The sequence below is a fragment of the Sciurus carolinensis genome, chromosome 4 (assembly GCF_902686445.1).
Source record: "Sciurus carolinensis chromosome 4, mSciCar1.2, whole genome shotgun sequence".
Classification (NCBI taxonomy): domain Eukaryota; kingdom Metazoa; phylum Chordata; class Mammalia; order Rodentia; family Sciuridae; genus Sciurus; species Sciurus carolinensis.
The window spans coordinates 79077987-79098241 of NC_062216.1; the positions used below are offsets into that span (position 1 = coordinate 79077987).

The 20255-nt window shown below is 38.9% G+C and overlaps 1 protein-coding gene across 2 annotated transcripts in view; it reads left to right on the forward strand.

Annotated features, from left to right (window-relative positions):
- The window catches only part of LOC124982294 (pregnancy zone protein-like), a 60797-nt gene extending 45454 nt beyond the window's left edge, over nt 1–15343 (forward strand). For both annotated transcript variants that reach the window (XM_047548675.1, XM_047548676.1), the window contains exons 22-35: nt 31–82; nt 2567–2650; nt 3208–3384; nt 3647–3734; nt 4272–4428; nt 5270–5344; nt 5652–5829; nt 6239–6459; nt 11371–11589; nt 11760–11890; nt 12229–12319; nt 12837–12905; nt 14213–14315; nt 15112–15343. In XM_047548675.1, the coding sequence (XP_047404631.1) occupies nt 31–82; nt 2567–2650; nt 3208–3384; nt 3647–3734; nt 4272–4428; nt 5270–5344; nt 5652–5829; nt 6239–6459; nt 11371–11589; nt 11760–11890; nt 12229–12319; nt 12837–12905; nt 14213–14315; nt 15112–15164 (1698 nt within the window). In that variant the 3' untranslated portion in view covers nt 15165–15343. The remainder of the gene's footprint in view (nt 1–30; nt 83–2566; nt 2651–3207; nt 3385–3646; nt 3735–4271; nt 4429–5269; nt 5345–5651; nt 5830–6238; nt 6460–11370; nt 11590–11759; nt 11891–12228; nt 12320–12836; nt 12906–14212; nt 14316–15111) is intronic.
- The last annotated feature ends 4912 nt before the right edge of the window (nt 15344–20255 follow it).

The following is a 20255-nucleotide window of genomic DNA, read 5'->3' on the forward strand; positions in this document are numbered from 1 at the left end:
TGTTTATTTGTTTTTGCCTTCAATACAAAGCCTGAAGGAATAGAAAAGGAGGAAACTTACAATACACTGTTCTGTGCATCAGGTAAGTATAAAAAGTGATAAAATTCTTATGTTAAGCCATTTACTAAAGTGTACAGTTGTGGAATAAATGTCCATTGGTGCATGCTTCCATCTGAAACACTCGCCCATGAATAATTCTAAGGACATTCGACAAGAGACATCCTTATTGATTTCTGATGATAATCACTTAATATTAGGCTCCGTTTTCTCAGGAGAGTGACAAGATAAATCTACCGAGGGTATTATTATTATTGTTGCCATATTTTAGAGATAAAGATAAAAGGCACAGAGAATTGAAACAACTTGCCTTAAAGCTGTTGGCTAATAATAAGGACTAAAGTTGTTGACCCAGAAAAGATTTTTATCTAATATATCTGTGTTTTCCAAACTTCTCCTAAAACTGTATTCAAAATATTGAAATATCAGTGTGGCACTTAACACTATTATTAGTAGTAATTACTATTATTTATTATTACTACTATTTATCATTAAGCTAGTTGTTTAAATGTACTCATATTTGTATTAAACAATTTTATGGGGAATGCTATGACATGTATATAAATCAGTATTTCACTAATATCACTAATGTAATCATATGAAAACTACCACTAAAAATTTAATTCTGTGCCATCTGGAATCATTTTGAAGACAATGTTCCATCTGCAAATCTTTTCTCTGTGCAGATGCCCCTCGACTTACAAGGAAATTACAACCCAAGAAACTCACCATAAATTGGAAATATCATGAGTAAAAACGTATGTTGTGCACCTGCCCAACATCCTAGTGTAGCAGACTGTACAGTGTAGGGTGTCTATTTTTCACCCTCATGATCCCATGTCTGGCAGGGAGCTGTGCTCACTGCCATGGCCCAGCATTGCCAGAAAGCATCATACTACATATTGCTACTCCAGGAAAAGATTCAAGTTCAAATCCGCAGTGCTTATAGTTCCTATGGAATACACATCACATTTGCATCATGTTAAGTTGAACCATCATTTTTGTTTGTTATTTCCAGAAACCCAGTGTGCTGGGGACTCGAACCCGGGCTGCCAGCATGAGAGGCTGGCACTCTATGAGATGTGCTATATGGCCTGCACTTGAACCATCATTTTTCAATCACCTCTAGGCCTGTAGTTTTAGTAACAAGTATGGACCAGAGACCATAAAATTGACATTTTGGTGCACACCTCCTTCCTGAACTCAAAGTCATGATTTCCACTGTCCACTCATTATCTGCACTTATGGGCCTGCAGGTCTAATAGGCATCTCAAAACTAGCATGTTCAAAAAACAGAAGCTCTGCTCATCCCCATAGTCTTGCTTAACCCACAGTTTTCTCCATTTCAGGTGATAGAAATTCCATTTTTCTATTTTCTGGGGATAAAGTTTGGGAGTTCTCCTTGTTTATGTTTTCTTTCACTCCACATTGGATCCATTCACAAATCTAGTTGATTTCCACCTTCAAGTTATATCTGAAATCTGCCCACTTCTCCCCATGTGCACTTCTGTCTCATCTTTTCTCCCCTAGCCTATCTCAATAACTTCCTCACTGCTCTCCTGAACATCTCTCCTCGATTCCCTATAGCAAGGGGGATCCTTTAAAGAATATGTCAGATCAATCAGATCATGTCCTTCCTCTACCCAAACCCTTCAGGAGGTTCCATTGTTCCTCAGTGTTGAAGTCTAAATCTTTCATGTCACCTGTATAACCTCACCTCATCTGTGACTTCATATCCTATTAATTTCCCCCTTGCTCACTCCATTCCAGTCACACTGGCCCACTTTATCCTCTTGGAAGACATCTAGGATGCTTCAATCCCTGAAGTGACTTTAGTTTGGGTTCCTTTTTTCTGGAAGTACCTTTCCCCAGGTATCTATAAATAATAGCCCTGGCTTAATTATGGTCTCTGTTCACATATGACTTTGTACCAATGAGCCTTTCAGTAGGGAGACCCCTCTCTTTCCACACCTTGCACTTCCTGATTGACCTGGTTAACGAACTCATCATATAAACACTTGCCCTCTTTTAATTTTTCCCATAACACCTATCAACCTCTATCATCCTAAACATGTGCTTGCTTACTTACCTTACCCCAGAAGGTCAGGAAATTCTTTTTGAAAAATCATTATTATATCACTGCACTTAAAGGAAAACTTGGTACATAGCACATGATACATATTTACAGAATAAATGTGATTATGTAAAAGCACTAACAATAATAGAAATTAAAATCAGCCATGAAAGGAAGGGAATAATTTTATCTTAAGGTATTTGCTTATAAGAAAGGCCATAAAAATTTAGCACAAATATACATGATTAATGCGAATTTTACTGAGAGATTAATCATGACTTCAGAAGAAACTTGGATTGTATCAAAGAAATGATATAATGTATGAGGGAAATGAAAGGTTGAATCTGAATCATGCAGAGGAAAAAGATTTATAACAAAAATAGAACATTTCTCTCATTTTCTCCTCCCTTATATGTATTTATTTTCTTTCATTAGATACCGGAGTGTCTGAAAAGCTGTCACTGAGAGTTCCTTCAAATGTAGTTGCAGGATCTGCCAGGGCAACATATTCAGTTTTGGGTGAGTCTTTCAGACCAAGAGAAACAGCCATCACTCTCCACAATTCTGGTGCATGTGCCTCCCTACCCAGGATTAATGAAATCACTGACACTCAGCCTTGGATTGAAAAAAAGAGCACTAAGCTAAGGATTGCACTGTGTATCAGTTAGAAATGGGGTTAAGTGCATGCTGTGCAACATGTGATGCCTGGATGTACTCTACAATATAAGGAGGGTCACAGCTCTGTGCCCTGATCTTCAAGTAGTTTACTAGGTGGCAATGCTTCCTAGTGGATTTGAAAATGATTGGTAGTTCCATTTTATAAGACACATGGTCCTTTAGAAAAGATTTTGTCACTTGCCATTCAGTTTCTTCCCTGCTTTCTTAAATATCCTGGAAACATCTGCTTTTCTCACCTTTTGCTTTTCTTTCTGTTTGGTTCTTACCTTTTGTGCTTTCTGGTTCTTCCCTCCTTAAGTACTGTAACCTTTCAGTTATCTAGTCATCTATTTTCCTAGGCCAACACAAACCATTTCTATATTCCTCTGATTTTCTTTTTTATAAATTTCATTCTCCAGGAGATATACTAGGCTCTGCAATGCACAACCTACAGAATCTTCTACAGATGCCCTATGGCTGTGGAGAACAGAATATGGTTCTTTTTGTCCCTAACATCTATGTTCTGAATTATCTCAATGAGACACAACAGCTGACAGAGAAGATCAAGTCCAAAGCCATTGGCTATCTTGTCGGTGGTAAGAGATTATCTCAAAATGAAAAATGCTAATGGATATCCTACTTATCTTGTAGTGAACTCAAATCAGCATTTCCTCTGTTAAGGTTTGATAATCATCACTGCCATGATTTCCAAAAAGAAAATGTAATGGCATGTCAATTCTTGGATACATTTTAGCAAAATAATTGTTACCCTATGATTCCTCAATAATGTTAAGAAAAAAACCACTAATTTTCCAATGTCTCTGCTATTTCATAAACCTGTGAAAATTTTCTCTTCAGGGTATCAAAGGCAGTTGAATTATAAGCACAGAGATGGTTCATACAGCACCTTTGGGGAGCAAGATGGTAGAGGGCAGGGAAACACTTGGTAAGATAATTATCTTCACATTCTCTCTGCTGATCCTTGACATTTCAGGATTTAGAGAAAGTTTCTCTAATGCCTGGAGTTTTTCCAGCAAACAGTGGTAAAGTGAGGATCCACAATAATAGAAATAGAAGGAAAAAAGTGTCATCACGTACAAGGACAGAGGATGAAGTTTTCACATTGCACATTAGAAGGGAGGAGAGAGAGTACGGAGAGAGACTGAGTTGGAATAAAATCAGAAGTCATCTGGGAAACTCAGTGTTGATGGGCAGGCTTGGAGGTTCCAACAAAGGCTTTTTGAGAAAAGAGTACAGAAAAGCATCAGCTGTAGAGAAACCAATAAATTTGAGAGAGTACAAAAAGAGATATTCAGACATTTGCTAGTCTAGAGAACACTCAACACTCAAGAATCATTTCCCCCATTTTTTCTCTCCCATTATTTCCTCCATTGTATTGTGATGGTCTGAATCTGCAGGCAGTGAATGAAGTGAGCTCCAAAGTTGAGGTGGTTTTCATATTTCCATATCTTTTCTGGGACAGGCTCACTGCATTTGTGCTCAAGTCCTTCGCTCAAGCTCAGTCATATATCTTTGTGGAGAACTCACACATCACAGATGCTTTCACCTGGCTCTCACAGAAACAAAAGGAAAATGGCTGTTTCCAACTCTCCGGATCACTGCTGAACAATGCAATAAAGGTGATACCTTCCCTTTTGTTCTGGTCCCTGGAGATCGTGATATGTAGAAAGGAATGATGTTTCTATTGATTCTTTCAGTCGTCATGATGTTAACTTTAAAATCTAGCAATATATTAGTAGTAGTTTTTTTGAATGAAATGGTGGGCTTTTTTTTTTTTTTTTTTTTTAAGAAAAGAATCTACCCAGGTTTATAGCTGCACAATTCACAATAGCCAAACTGCAGAACCAGCCTAGGTGGTTCATCCATTGATGGATGAATGGATAAAGAAAATGTGGTATATATACACAATGGAGTTTTATTCTGCCATAAAGAAAAATGAAATTATGACACTTGCAGTAAAATGAGTGAAACTAGAGGCCATTATGTTAAGTAAAAAAACCAATTTCAGGTCAAGGATCATATATTTTCTCTCACGTGCAGAAGCTAAAGAGGAAAAATGAAAAGAAAGTGGGGTGGATCTTATGAAAATCAAAGGAGATCATTAGTGGAAAGGGACCAAAGGGGTAGGAGTGCTGGGGAGTGATATTGGTCAAATCGCATAGTTATATTTTGCGCATGAATGAATACGTAGCAACAAATCCCACCATTATGTACAACTATAATATACCAATTAAAAAATGGGAAAAACCCAAATCTAGTATATCATTAAAAGTGAGGAAAGGTGAGTTGGTACAGACTCCAATATTTTAGGTATAAGGTAGAAAGGGAGAAATCAAAACTGCAAAACAAACAAACAAACAAAACCTATCTAGGGAAGAAGTCAAATACAAAAGGAGAGAGAGTTAGCAGATGCTGGCTGATGAATGTCGTGTTTGAGACTCTTGCCTCTGATCCTTCCAGGGTGGGGTAGATGATGAGGTGACACTCTCTGCCTATATCACCATTGCTCTACTGGAGATGCCACTGCCTGCCACTGTATGTACAGACCCCTTCCTCATGCCTCCTTCATGAATATAAGAAATAAAAATCACATAACCATGACTCCCTGAGGGAAATTAATTGTGACTTTCATGATATTTAATTTTGGTATCATTCTCTGGAATATAAAGAACTAGTTCCTTTTGGAAGCTGCAGGGGAAGCTATAATTAGGGGAAGCTAATTCATTCTCTGGTATGAATTCTAATGTTGCATAGGCACATTGGCATTTTTAATCTGGGGTTAGCATGGGGACAGTTCATGAGCCTGGTTCTGCTATTTTAGGATCACCTTTCATTTTTACAGCATAATGTTGTCCGAAATGCTCTGTTCTGCCTGGAAACGGCCTGGGGCTCCATTTCAGAGACCCAAGGAATTCATGTCTATACCAAGGCATTATTGGCCTATGCTTTTGCCCTGGCAGGAAAACAGGCCAGGCGAAGTGAGCTGCTTGAATCTCTAGGCAGAGAGGCTGTGAGAGAAGGTAAGAACTGTTACTGCAAAATTTACTTCCAACAATCACTACTGATCAAAAGGTGGGAGAGTACCCCTACTAAGCCCACACCCATCATGCTACCTTAATTATGATGAACGATTAGCATTATCCAACACTCAAATTCTTGGGAAATATGGACCATTGTATCAATCAACAAATTATCAATTTTATGTAACCCAACTTCTAATACCAGACAAGTACATAAGAGACACAGACTCCATGTGATTGTCTAGATTTTAATTTACTTTTTTGGCAAAGATTTGCTTGATGATGACTATTGAACCCTTTCACTTCATTTTTATCAATTCATCGGGGAGTGCTAACTATAATCATCCCTCATGGATTAGATTTTGAAACCATTCTCTAATATGAAGATTCTGTCCTTTTCATTTCAAAGGGGATTCAATGCACTGGCAACGTCCTGGGAACGTCCAAGAAGCTAAGACACTCTATCAACCCAGAGCTCCTTCTGCTGAGGTGGAGATGACGTCATATGTTCTCCTTGCTTACCTCACCACCTGGCCCACCCCATCTTCAGAGGACCTGTCTGTGGCATCACGTATTGTGAAATGGATCATCAAGCAGCAAAACCCCTTTGGAGGATTCTCTTCCACTCAGGTCTGTGGAGCAACCATGGAGGGAAAATAAATATGTTAACACATGTGTTTATACAACCGTATTTTAGGAGTTAAATAAGTGAATGTTAGTATTTCTAACTTACATTTTTTCCATTTCTCCACCACCAGACAAATTCCAGCCTGGTTCTTCTGTATATGAATTAATGCTCTACCTGCTTTATAGTCTTTCATTTCTTCTCTCCCTTATGGACCTTGAGAGCACAGATGGGTCAAATCTTCCCAAAGCAATGCTTTCATGGGGTTACTTCTCTGAAAAAATAAATCTTTTTTTCCATCCAAAGTCTAAAATTACCTAATATTTTTCCCAAAGCTTTATTGAGGTAAAATTAAATTACAATACGCACATATTAAAGTATGCAGTTGGATCTGTTTTGACATGTGTGTAACCAATACAATAAACATAAAAAGCATTTCATTACTATTATAACTTGAAATCATGCAGTATTTCCTGCATGATTTATTACATTAGAAATCAATCACCTAAAGATATATAGAACACCACCCCCACATGTCAACTATTTCAAAATTAAATGGCACACTTATAAATATCTCAGAGGTCAAGGAAGAAAGCACAAGAAAAGTAAATAAAAAGTGCTTTGAATTAAGTGATAGAAAGCTTAAAATATCAGGATCTCTGGGATGAAAAAGTACTCAGAATAATATTTATAGCTTAAAGTAATTGTATCAGAAAGAAGCTAGAATAACAATCAAATTATATTCAAATTCTGTAGTATTAAGGAAAAAATAACAGTAGGAGCAGAAATATATGAAATAGAGAAGAAATAATAGAGCTAAAATTTGATAAAAATCAAGTGTAATCAAGAGAAAAGCAAGAACACAAAAACTAATATCAATGGAAAGAGAGCTATCAAAATAACCCCTACAGTTGCTAAAAATATATTAAGGTAACATAAAAACTGTGTGCCAACATATGTGATAGCTTACATAACATGCTGTATGTTAGAGAAGGATCCATGTGCTGCTGAGAAGAAAGTGTATTCAGTCATTGATGGATGAAATATTCTGTATATGTCTGTTAAGTCTAAATTATCAATGACATGTTTACTTCTATAGCTTCTTTATTTAGTTTTTATTTGGAGGATTTATCCAGTGGTGACAGAGCATGTTAAATTTACCCAGTGTTATTGTGGTGTGGTCTATTTGAGTCTTGAAATTGAGAAGGATTTGTTTGATTCACGTAGATGTTCCATTGTTTGGGGCATAAATATTTTAAATTATTATGTCTTATTGATGTATTATTCCCTTAAGCAGTATGGAATGGCCTTCTTTGTCCCTTATAATTAACTTTGACTTAAAGTCCACTTTATCTGGTATGAGGATAGAAACCCCTGCTTCTTTACATGATCCATGTGTGTGATATATTTTTTCCTATCCTTTCACCTTCAGTCTGTGGATGTCTTTGCCTATGAGGTGAGTCTGTTGGAGACAGCATATAGTTGGGCCTTGTTTTTTAATCCAATCTGCCAGTCTATGTCTTTGATCAATGACTTTAGGTCATTAATGTTCAAGGTTATTATTAAGATATATTTTGTATGGCCAGTCATTTTGGTTTAATTTGGGTTTTTAACTTGACTTAGTTTCTCCTTTGACCTTTCTTTTAGTGTTCCTCCTTTCCCTGGTTGTCACTGTTTTTGTTTTTGTTTTCATTTCCTCATCATGGAATGTTTTGATGAGAATGTTCTGTAGTGCAGGCTTTCTACTTGTCAATTCTTTTAACTTTTGTTTATTATGGAAGGTTTTTATTTCATTTTTCTTCTGAAGCTTAATTTTGCTGGATATAAAATTCTCGGTTGGCATCCATTTTCTTTCAGAGCTTGGTATATATTATTCCAGGACCACTTAGCTTTGAGGGACTGGGTTGAGAAATCAGTTAAGATCTGTATTGGTTTCCCCCATATGTAGTCTGATATCTTTCTCTCATAGCCTTTAAAATTCTATCCTTATTCTGTATGCTAGGCATTTTCATTATAATGTGCCTTGGTGTAGATCTGTTGTAATTTTGCACATTTGGGGTCCTGTAAGCCTCTTGTATTTGACTTTCCATTTCACTCCTCAGATTTGGGAAATTTTCTGATATTATGTCATTGAAAAGATTGTGTATTCCCTTGGCTTGTATCTCCATGCCTTCATCTATCCCATTAAATTTTAAATTTGGTCTTTTCATGTTATCCCATAATTCTTGGAAGTTTTGTTTATGGTTTCTTAACATCTTCTCTCCATTTTTGTCTTCATTACCTGAGGTTGTGTCTTCGAAGTGGTCTAGTATGTTGGTGATGCTTTCTATTGAATTTTTAATTTGGTTTATTATTTCCTTCATTTTAAGGTTTTCTGTTTCTTTTTTTTTCCCCAGAATCTCTATCTCTTTACTAAAGGGATCTTTTGCTACCTATATTTCTCTCTCAAATCATCGTTTACTTCACAAATCAGTTTAACCATGTACATTGTAAACTCTGTCTCTGACATTTTTTTCCATAGTGGTGTCAATGTTTTCTGTTATTGGAGTATCTTGGTTTGCTTGGGGTGATTTGTTCCCTTGATTTTTCATATTGTTTGTGTATCTACCCATCTAACAGTATGGATCTGAGGCAGCAGAATGTCTACCCTGTGGACTTATAGTGTCCCTGAAGGGTTCCAATACCTCACTGTTTAGGGAGAGACAAATAATAACAACCACCAATGCAAGCAGTAAAAAGCATTAAACCAAATAGTTCCTACTATTATGTCTACAATGTTAATTATCACAATAAGCAGAATGATATGATTCAGCTATTGCCTACAATAAAAACAGCAAGTTTGCAAAAGTGTTTATAATCTCAAATGGTGGACAGGAAGAGAACAGAAGTGATTTGGGTGGATGATTATGAGGGAGGAGGAGAGAAGAAGTAAAATATTAAAGGAATAGTGAGAGAGAACAACAGAGATTGTTAGCAAAAGAAAAGAGAATTGAGGGAAACAGGAGAAAAAAATATATAAATATAAAGTAAATTTTTTTAAATTAAAAATAAAAATAAAAGAATACAAAACAATACTAAAATATGCTAATCATACATCCTAGTTCACAAAAAACTAATCTATGAAAAATAGCTGACTTCAATAATGCTAGAGATGAGAAAAAATCAAATGAGTATGTATAAATGGCCATGTACCATTAAGATCACAATTAAACAAAGAAAAAGAATTTTAAAAAAAGATCTTGATGAAAAGTTAAAGAATTCTTTCCATTAGAGTTCAAAAGATTCTCAGTTTCTTTTCTCAATCATTTTAGGTGGGATAAACTGGGGTGTGATGCTCCACCCTCTGGATTACTGAGTGAGAGAGATAGTCCTGTAGGCAGAATTCCTGGAGGCAGAGTTCAGGTTTAGGTGGAATCCAGGCTCTCCCCTGAATGCAGATTTGTCTGGAGATTTTAAATCAGTGTGCCTTCATGCCCAGTACCTGCTGGTCCATGCTGGAAGACTGCATCCCAGGGATCTCACCTGGGTTCCACTTGTGTGGTGGGGGTACCAATTCTTTGTCTCCTATGTCACCTTCTGACCCCACCTTTCCTGGTCTCAGCTTCAGTCCTCCAAACAATCTCTCCTGCCCCCACCCTTCCAAGTACCTGACCAGATGCTTCTCTCCCAGCCCGTCCTGCAAGCAGTTGAATTGGAAGGGTAGGGGTAGAGCCAGGTGGGTTTCCGAAATCAGTTGTCCCCTGTAAACCTCTCTCCACATTTGATTTTCTCCTGATCACTTAAGCAAACTCTCTGTCATGCAGTGTGTGTTTACTAGGCCGGTATTTTGGGCCAAATTTGAGTTTCCCAAGAATCAGCCCCTTCAGCTGCCAGTCCCACATAGTGGTTGCAAAATGGTTCCTTCCCTTGTCCTGCACATGCCACCTGGATAGATGGCAGCTTCTTTCCCTGAACATGGATATTGTGCAGTGTGTCTTTCAGGTTTGCAGGGAATATTCTTGATTTTTAAACACTGTGTACCCAGACATACCCAGGGCCTGCCTAAAAACATGGGTTCCTTTAATTCCCTCACCCCTTCACTATGCTCTTGGAGGGACTGCTCTGGCTGGTGCTTCTGACCCAGCTGCAGCAATGACTGTGCCACTGGGGATTTCTTCCTTATTTTATTACATCCAACCTCCTGCGTCCCAAAGCTGCTTTGAATGTCAAGTTTTAAATTACAGGAAAGTCCCCTGCTTCTTTTTGTTTTCCCACCTTGTTGAGAAGTTGTCTGTCAGCTTTCCTGGTTTCATTCCATGGAGCAGCCAGGAAAGCAACCTCCTCTCTTCTGCCATCTTGAAAACCTCCTGCTAAAATTATCTAATATTTTGCCCCGAATATTTCCCATCCCCAGTAATCATGAGTGTACCAATCCAATTAGGCAGATCCCTTTGGTTTTCTGAAATTGGCTCACTGCCATTTCTGCGTCTTCTCTTAGAACCTTCCTGACACTCCCTGATGCTTCTCTTCTATCTACATAAATACTTCTCACTATTCAGGGGTATCATTTCTCACCTTTATCAGTCTTCTTTTACTATTCTAGCCCACATTTTCTTCTACCTTTTCTGAAATTTCCAACAAATATTGCTACATGAATTTATAAATTATTGAGATAGCCTTTCCTCATGTCAGATAGTTGAGTCTTATTGCTATATGTATATTGTAAGCTACTTCAATGAAAAAAAATTTGTTTATTTCCCCCAAAGTATCTAGAATGGTTCATCATTAAAATCCAGATTTGAACTGAATTTAGATAGAATTAATGAATTGCGTTTATTACTAAATAATCCTGAATGAGTGTAGAGTTGATATGGTCTACATTCAGTGTGATTTTGACACCTTCCTTTTCTGTGATTTCTGTACCTGTCTTTTTTCAGGATACAGTAGTAGCTCTCCAAGCCCTCTCCAAATATGGAGCAGCAACTTTCACCAAAAGTAAGAAGGCAGCTTTGGTCACTATCAAATCTTCTAAGACATTCTCTGAAGTATTCCAAGTAGATGATACCAATCGCCTGCTGCTTCAGGAGGTCATGCTGCCTGAGATTCCAGGGAATTACAGCACCACAGTGTCGGGGTCAGGATGTGTGTACCTCCAGGTGAGACTGCCAAGGTTTAGGGGATACTGCAAATGGGAGAGAAAGTCTCAAGGGTAAATTCTGAATGTCAAAATAAGAAATGTGTGCTAATACGGAAGGAATGAATTGTTTGGAAGGATTGTTAAATTCTTTGTGTGCACAGATGAATTATTTTCCATTTTTTTTTAAAGACATCATTAAGATATAACATCGCTCCCAAGAAAGAAGGGAAAGCTCCATTCGCTCTGCAGGTTGATTCTCATCCCAAAAATTGTGATGGAGTAGATGCTCACAGGAAATTCCAGATTCATGTCAACATTAGGTAAATCCTAAATCACAACTAGACCTTTTGTAGCATATGAAATTTTTTTTCTTCTGTGGGGTAACTCTATTGTGCAAATTCGTTATGTAATGGGTACGAAAGTCCTGTAGTATTTAATTTACAAGAAAATAGTCTTCACCCTTACTGAAAAACCTTAACCTTGATAATATGATGTTGCTATAACTGAAGAGTGGAGTTGAAAATGGTGGAAGAACCATAAGACAGATACACTAGATAGAGAAACCACTCTATCAGTAAAAAACAAAGTAAGACTTCTGTCTTCAATCAATTCCAAGGAATTTTGTTTAAAGGGCTTATCACTCTGCCTTATTTCATAGTTATACTGGTGAAAGACCCAGTTCCAACATGGTTATTGTGGATGTGAAGATGATATCAGGCTTCATACCTGTGAAACCATCAGTGAAAAAGGTAAACCCAAAAATCTTTTACAGACAGCAATCCCATGATAAATTCTGATATTTACATTGTCAGTTTGATTTTACCGATACCCTCTATCTTGCCTCTCTAGAATGTATTCCCATACTTTTAGTGATATGAAGATTATATGGTGTCAGTATAAGGCAAAAGTCATAAAAACATGATGAATAATGTTCTAGCAGGCTTCAACATCTAGGTGTGTACAGGAGTACTGAGTTATCTTCCACCTACACAAAAAATAAAAAATGGGATATGTATGTGCATATATATGTGTAAATATCATATCAGATATATATCTGAATATACATTTATATCATATAGGTATATCACATATATATGGATATATAGGGGGAATGGGATCAATAAATAATGTCATTATTGTTATTATTGAAGAAATAAAAATTAGTAATTTGAATGCTCTAGAGAAGCCATTTTGATGATAAATACCTAAAAGCTGTTCCCAGTATAGAATTTCTTCATGTTTCTGGCTTATCTTCTTTGTTCATAGCTCCAAGAAAAGCCTGAGATTCAGAGGACTGAAGTGAGCACCAATCATGTTCTAATCTACTTTAAGAAGGTAAGACTTCTTAAGACTCTACTAGGTCTATAAAACCAATGAAAGTTTTAATAAGCCTATTCAGACTCCAAAATAATGCTTTTCACATACACAGATGAGGAAGGACAAAGAGTCATAAAGGGAAATGAGACCTAAGTGGTAAATGAGTTTCATTTTGCCCTATTTGACTTCCTACAGAAATTTTGTCCTTCCTTTCTGTCACTGGGTATGTTAAGCAAGTCACAAAATGCCCCATATTTCCTAGGTTTTTATATGGATGTGTAGTGTAGTTACAGGATTTGATAATATTTTAAGAAGAGATGGTAACCAGTAATGAAGTTAATCTTTTTAATTTATTTTTATTGTAAACAAATGGGATACATCTTGTTTCTCTGTACATGAAGTAGAGGCATACCATTTGTGTAATCATACATTTACATAGGGTAATAGTTTTTGATTCATTCTGTTATTTTTTTCTTCCCCCCACTCCTCCCACCCCTCTTTTCCCTCTATACAGTCCCTCCTTCCTCCATTCTTGCCCCCCTCCCACACCCCATTATGTGTCATCATCCGCTTATCAGCGAGATCATTCTTCCTTTGGTTTTTATGAGATTGTCTTATCTCACTTAGCATGCTATTCTTCAATTTCATCCATTTGCCTGCAAATGCCAGGATTTTATTATTCTTTATAGCTGAGTAATATTCCATTGTATATATATATGTGGTATATATATATATATATATACCACAGTTTCTTTATCCATTCATCAATTGAAGGACATCTAGGTTGGTTCTACAATCTGGCTATGGTGAATTGAGCAGCTATGAACATTGGTGTGGCTGTATCTCTGTAGTATGCTGATTTTAAGTCCTTTGGGTATAGGCCAAGGAGTGGGATAGCTGGGTCAAATGGTGGTTCCATTCCAAGTTTTCTAAGGAATCTCCACACTGCTTTCCAGAGTGGCTGCATTAATTTGCAACCCCACCAGCAATGTATGAGTGTACCTTTTTCCCCACATCCTCACCAACACCTGCTATTGCTTGTATTCTTGATAATTGCCATTCAAATTGGGGTGAGATGGAATCTTAGGGTAGTTTTGATTTGCATTTCTCTTATTACTAGAGATGTTGAATATTTTTTCATATATCTGTTGATTGCTTGTACATCTTCTATGACATGTCTGTTCATTTCCTTAGCCCATTTGTTGACTGGGTTATTTGTATTCTTGGTGTAGAGTTTTTTGAGTTCTTTGTATATTCTGGAAATTAGTGCTCTATCTGAAGTGAAGTTAATCTTTGATTCCAATTCATTTCTCTTGTTTTTCCAGCTAACCAATCAAGTCCTGAGTTTCTCCTTCTTGGTGGAACAAGACATCCAAGTAGAGAATTTAAAACCAGCTGTAGTAAAAGCCTATGATTACTATGAGACAGGTGAGTGAGTGAGATTTAGATATGCTGAGCTTTGATATGAAAAACTGACTAACAAGGTACAGGGTCACCTTAACTAAAATGAAACTCCACAATCTTTCACTGGAAGAAAAGGCAAGTTTATGGTCACTAAAAAATGATGTCTCTCTATATTAACCTCACATTGCTCTCTGAGCAAGTCTTTGAGTCATTCTTATGAACTGATCATAAAGTGTAGATGATCAGTTCTCTGTAAACTTCCCTCTAAAGTTGTTATGGGACTGAGTTATTCCAAAAGATAAGAAAAATAGCAATAACTTTAAAAACCACATATCAGCATTGATGTATAATGTAAGACCTAAAATTGGATTTCTTTTTTTTTTTTTTTTTTTTTTTAGTTTGCTTTGAACAGTCTCACACAATTTGGAGAATTTGTAATATATCAAGAAATTCTTCCATTTCCTCATAACTGTAAAGTCAAAATTTACCAGCATCAGAGCATGCTGCTAGTGTTAAGACTTATCTCCTTTCGAGTTTAAGAAAGGTTCATAGAGGAGGGCATAATTCTACTGGGGAAAATGCATGTGTGGGAATTGACTGTCCACAGTGCTATAGTGGCACACAGGCATACACCATCCATGTCACCAGCCCTCAGTTCTGTGTCCAAGAACTTAGTTCTCTTAGTCTCTTCCCCCAATCCCAAACAGCTTAGTACAGAATTGTTTTAATTTGTTCTGTAACTATTCTTTATGTCTATTTACTTAGCTTATAGATTTGTTTACAATTAATTGCTTATTCTTGGATCATTTTTGTATTTCAGATGAATTCACAATTGAAGAATACAGTGCTCCTTGCAGTGCTGGTACAGTGTAAATAGTAAAACCCAGTGCCGATTTAAAGAAAATGAACAGGCATCTCAGTTCTCCACGAAAGGCTGCTGCCTAAGATCAGTGTGTCATTTCCATATTATAAAATCCTATGTATCTTTATGAATTGAACTAAACCATATGTATTATAGAATTTCTCAATAATAAAGTTCAAGTAAAATATAATTACTGCTTTCTGGAGTGACTTGCTTTTAGATAAATTCAATAATTTACCACATATAAAAACTAAATTGTCTACTATTTAGTTTACATTCTCTACTGAGTGGTCACCCATACCTCTCTAGGATACTTCTAAATATATATAATTAAGGCTAGGAAATACGTCTCTGTGATTATCCACACAGCATGAGAGATGTGATCTGTAAGACCTTTTCTTAGACAGATTGACAGGGTCCAAATTTGACAATATAGAATTTTCTGCATCTCCTTTAGTTCTCTATTTTAAAATACATAAACACTGATGACAAACCTATCATTAAAAATGATTGCATTATTAAATTTCTATATTTATATTCAAATATTTAAAAAGTTCTTTTAGTAGGTCAAAGATTTCTCTTAGTATTTCTAAATATTCGGCTACCTTTTAGAATCTGAACAAGAAAATGCTTAAAAATGGGAACTTATGGATTTAATCAGATGAACATCTCCAGAAATGAAGAACAAAAGACTTATGAGAGAAGACAGTGAGAGAAAAAAGGGAAATAAATTGGAAACACATAAAATTTTTATGTCAGATAAATTTATGACAATTCTATTTTTTCTGTCCTTGCATTCCTTTGATTATTCTAAATTTTAATTTCAGACATTCAAGTTGAAATAGAGTCTATTGTGTTGTGCCTTGATCTGCAAAGATGGTGCTATGGTTTGAATGTTTGCCCACTAAATTTCATGTTAGAAAACTAATCCCCAAAATTCCAGTACGCAAAAAGCTCAGGACTTGACAACCCCTACCCTTACATCTCCTCCTGCAACCTCTCCCCAGCATTCAGTTTAGAATAACCAAGATGATCCTTTTTATATCAGGATGGAAGGTACTTAATGTGGGCAGAAAACAGAATGTTCCACCTGGTCAAGGTACCCTGTTACTGCTGGACCCAGGCTGGTCCTCTAAGGAAGGAAGAGTATGGTGGATAGGTGGTGTGTACATACCTTCTCATGCAGGCCTGGGATAAAACTAGAAAGGGAAAAGGAGAAAGGACAGACTGATTGTCAGAATGCTGAGGGTGGATAGCCCTCCCCACTGGGGTTCTAAACCCAGAACCCAAGAGGTGAGGACCTGTCCCTTCCTCCTCCTCAAGGCTTAATGATTGCTACCAGTGAGCCAAGGCCAGGTGAACAATGTGTCAGTTTCCCAGATGCTGAATTCTGAAGTCCTTGATGGATGTCGACCCAGTCCTGGGTCAGCTTTGGCCTGGCCCTGTGGGCCCATGACCAGGTCTGGAACCAGCAAAAGGAAGAGGGAAATTCTTAGGTAATAGGTTCAGAACTCACTCCTCACTCTGGGGAGAGCAGACTTATCCTTGGTAGGCCCAACTTTCCTCCTCCACCTGCCACCCAAATGAAGAAGCCAAGTGACACCTATTCCCAGAATATTCTATCTTCCTCCCATATGCCAACCTGGCATTAGCAGAGAACCCTGAATCACTACAGACCCATTAGTCATTCCCTAGCCCTGGGCCCCATGCTCACAGCAGCATGGATTGAGGTACAGATATGACTGGTGCTGAGGACAAAGCTAACTGCTGACAGCATGGTGCCCAGAGACTTCCAGCAGCTACAGTGACTGGGTGCCTCCCTGACAAACCTCACTTAAATATACAAGATAGGAGATGTAGCCAGGAGCCCTTTGTGGGGCCACATGAGACCTCTACCACCAAAAGGGATCTGTTTCCTCATTGAGACCAGGAGCCTCCACCAAACACACCACACACACCACATCCCCCATCTACTCCAGGAAGAGCCAACTTAGAGAAACAGAACCCCTACCTCCCTGAGACTGAATAACCCTGGCAGATGCCATGGTTCTGTGGACAAGGTGCCAGCACCTGCATCTCAGGTGGCATAGCCCAGAGGCCAATCACACATCTTGTCCCCAACAGCTTTGTCCACAGCTGCCTGGGCTCTTGATAGTCACATCTACAGCACTGGAGAAGATTTGAACTTCCTCAAGAGAAAGTGTCCAGTTTGAGCTATAAATTTTATTTTTGGAAAACAGGTTTGAAAACTAGGCTTCCTGTTAAAAGGGAAAATGTTTTTATTCTGTATAACAAGCTATATACTTAGCCTGAGAGGAGTGCTCTTCCCCACAGGGTGTAGGGAAGCCCTGGGACACCAAGAGGGGAGATCTTCAGGAAAAGCATGGTCAGCTTGTCCCAGGCCCTGGGAAGGAACTCAGAGGGAGAGAAACCAGAAACCACTCCACCCATGGGAGTGTCTTCTCTACCAGGGAGACCAGTGGGGTGGAGGGTTTACAGAGATGACCTGAAGTGACCCTCAAGGTTGTTCTCACCTCCTTATGGTCTGTGATTGCCCAACAGGCCCACAAGGGGGAAATGTAAGGTCCATTCATCGGCCATAGTGCCAAAAAGCTACTCAGGGAACCAGAAAAAGGTGAGGCACTCCACAGTGGTCACCAGAGAAGGAGCCAGGGACTTTGTCAGGGCCACCAGGGTTGCAAAAGTCCCAGAGATGCTTACTCACAGCACCAAGACACAGATACCTTTGGGGAAGGAGGAGTTGTGGGGATAGGGGCTGGGCTACTCTCAGAGGGAAGGCTCTTCTGGGAATTGGGAAAGATCCAGGGAAAGGCAGTCATCTTGCTGACGTTTTCTCTTTCAGCCATCTCTGCCGGCAACATCTCTGCAGTGGCACTGCAGCACTAAACCAAAGGCTCCACGTAAAAAAGTGCTCAGGACAGCACCCACTCCACCTCTGCTGGAATGTTTCCACTGCCCTATGGCAACTATGGCCCTATCCACTATAGAACCTCTCCCATTCTGAGCTCCTAAATAGTACAAAGTGCCAGATCCCCCACCACGGCTCTTTCCCCTCCTCTCTCAATTTTGTCCCATTTTGGTTTTAGCACTGTTATGTTGTTTCATGATAGAGGATGGCATTGTAAGTATGTCAATAATAATATTTTATGTTGACTGATATAAAGATGCATGCTCAATTCATTCACTAGGCTGTTCCACCATAAGCACTGTGAGGCTGTAGATGGAGCCCCAAGTAGAGTACATGGGTTCTATGAGTGAGGACACAAACAAGCCATCCTGGAGAAGGTGAGAGAGAGGCCCCTGTGTAAGGGGCAGAGGTGACTGTCCAAACAGAGGGAGAATTCCAAGCCACCAGAAGGTGCTCCCTTCGCTAGCACAAAGTCCCTGATGACCATGGACATGGGACCTAATGTCAGACACCACACTCGCCTTTGGAAGTTGGGTCTCCACATAGGCCTCCTCATCTCACCCATGGAGTGGGACCGCAGCCTCCTACCTGGATGGCATGAATCCAAAATTATTGTGATAGCATGTGGAACTCCCCAGCCAACACTGGCCTATGAAAAGACACAATATGGAATTTGAAAAGCATACAAGGTCATGATGAGGGGAAACATTATGTTGTCTTCAAGGCATGTACACCATCATGGTTACTTTTTCAAAAGTATGTTTTCCTTATTTTGCAGTCATGTGGAATGAACCCAGGGTGATTCACCACAGAGCTTCTTCCACACACATTTTGTATGTTTATTTTGAGAGAACCTGGCTAAATTGCCAAAACTGGCTTTCAACTTGAGACCCTTTTGCCTCAATCATTCAGGAAGGTGAAATGACACATGTGTGCCACTAGACCGCCACAGATTTCAACAGTGTTTGAGGTTAGTCTGTCAGTGTTGAAGCCCGAGTCTAAAAAATTTCCTTGCATTTGATCTTGGTAATGTCCTGGACACAAACCCACTGAAGTCACCATGTACAAGGGATCTGCTTAGGAGTGGGGCTTGGATAGCCACCATTCAAAACCCTGGAACATCAGAGTCCAAGGTGCTGTCTACCTGACTCAGGAAGAGCTGCTTTCAGTGGTGCCCTCTTATGGTAGAGTGCAGCTCTGTTTAATGCTCAGTAAGGAAGGGTGGCTGAGCGGGAGATCACCCTGACATGTGGTCTGCAAGAATGTAAAATACTTCATATTGCTCTAGAGACTGGTGCCAGTACTCAGGATACTGGATGTCAGAGGAATAAGGAGGTGGTTTTCAGATGGTGTTCAGTCACATAAAGAGGTGGTCTGAATGTGGAACCTCAGTTGAGGGAAATTAAAACACACCCCTAAAACTCAGAGTATCCATTGGCTTTTGCTTCTTGCTAAGTACTGTCTTTTAAACTGACCATCATTGATGTAGTGGACATTATGGAGAATCAGCTATATGGAGTCAACAGCACTGGATGATTCTGATTGTTCTAGGTTTGCGCAGGGCTCACTCATGTGTGAACAGTGAGCTGGTGGGATGTCTGGGGCACACCTGCCTCAAGGGCCTTGTAGAGGTGACTGTGTTGATGAGGTTGTCTCATCACACAAGGTCACAGTCATCCTCTAGTCAGGTAGCCTGGACTCATTTACATGGTGGCATGAGGGTTCCAGTAGGAGAAAGGGGTCAATACCCAGAGTTCACACGCTTTCCAAATACTATGGGCCAGGATCCAGGCGAGGCAGTGCACACCTGGAAGGTCATGCACTGGAGAGTCTGGCAGGTCAGGATTGCAGATTGAAGGCCAAGTTCTGCAATTCATGAGACCTGGAGTCAAATGTCAACACCAAATGGGCTGTGGAGGTAGCTCAGGGGTACAGTATCCTTGGATCAATCATCAGTACAGGAAAAACAAAACATCCTGTGCTTCGAAGGCCAAACTATTTGGGAACCTAAGGTTTCATGGAGCATCACGAGTACCAGGCCAGCCTTGCCAATTTAATGATTCAGGCTCAAAAAGGAAAAGAAACAGTGTGGAAGATGTACCTCCCTGCTAGAACAACCTTGGCTCAGAATATTTCCGCTTCTTCAAAATTGTAACATTAAAATACATTTCCT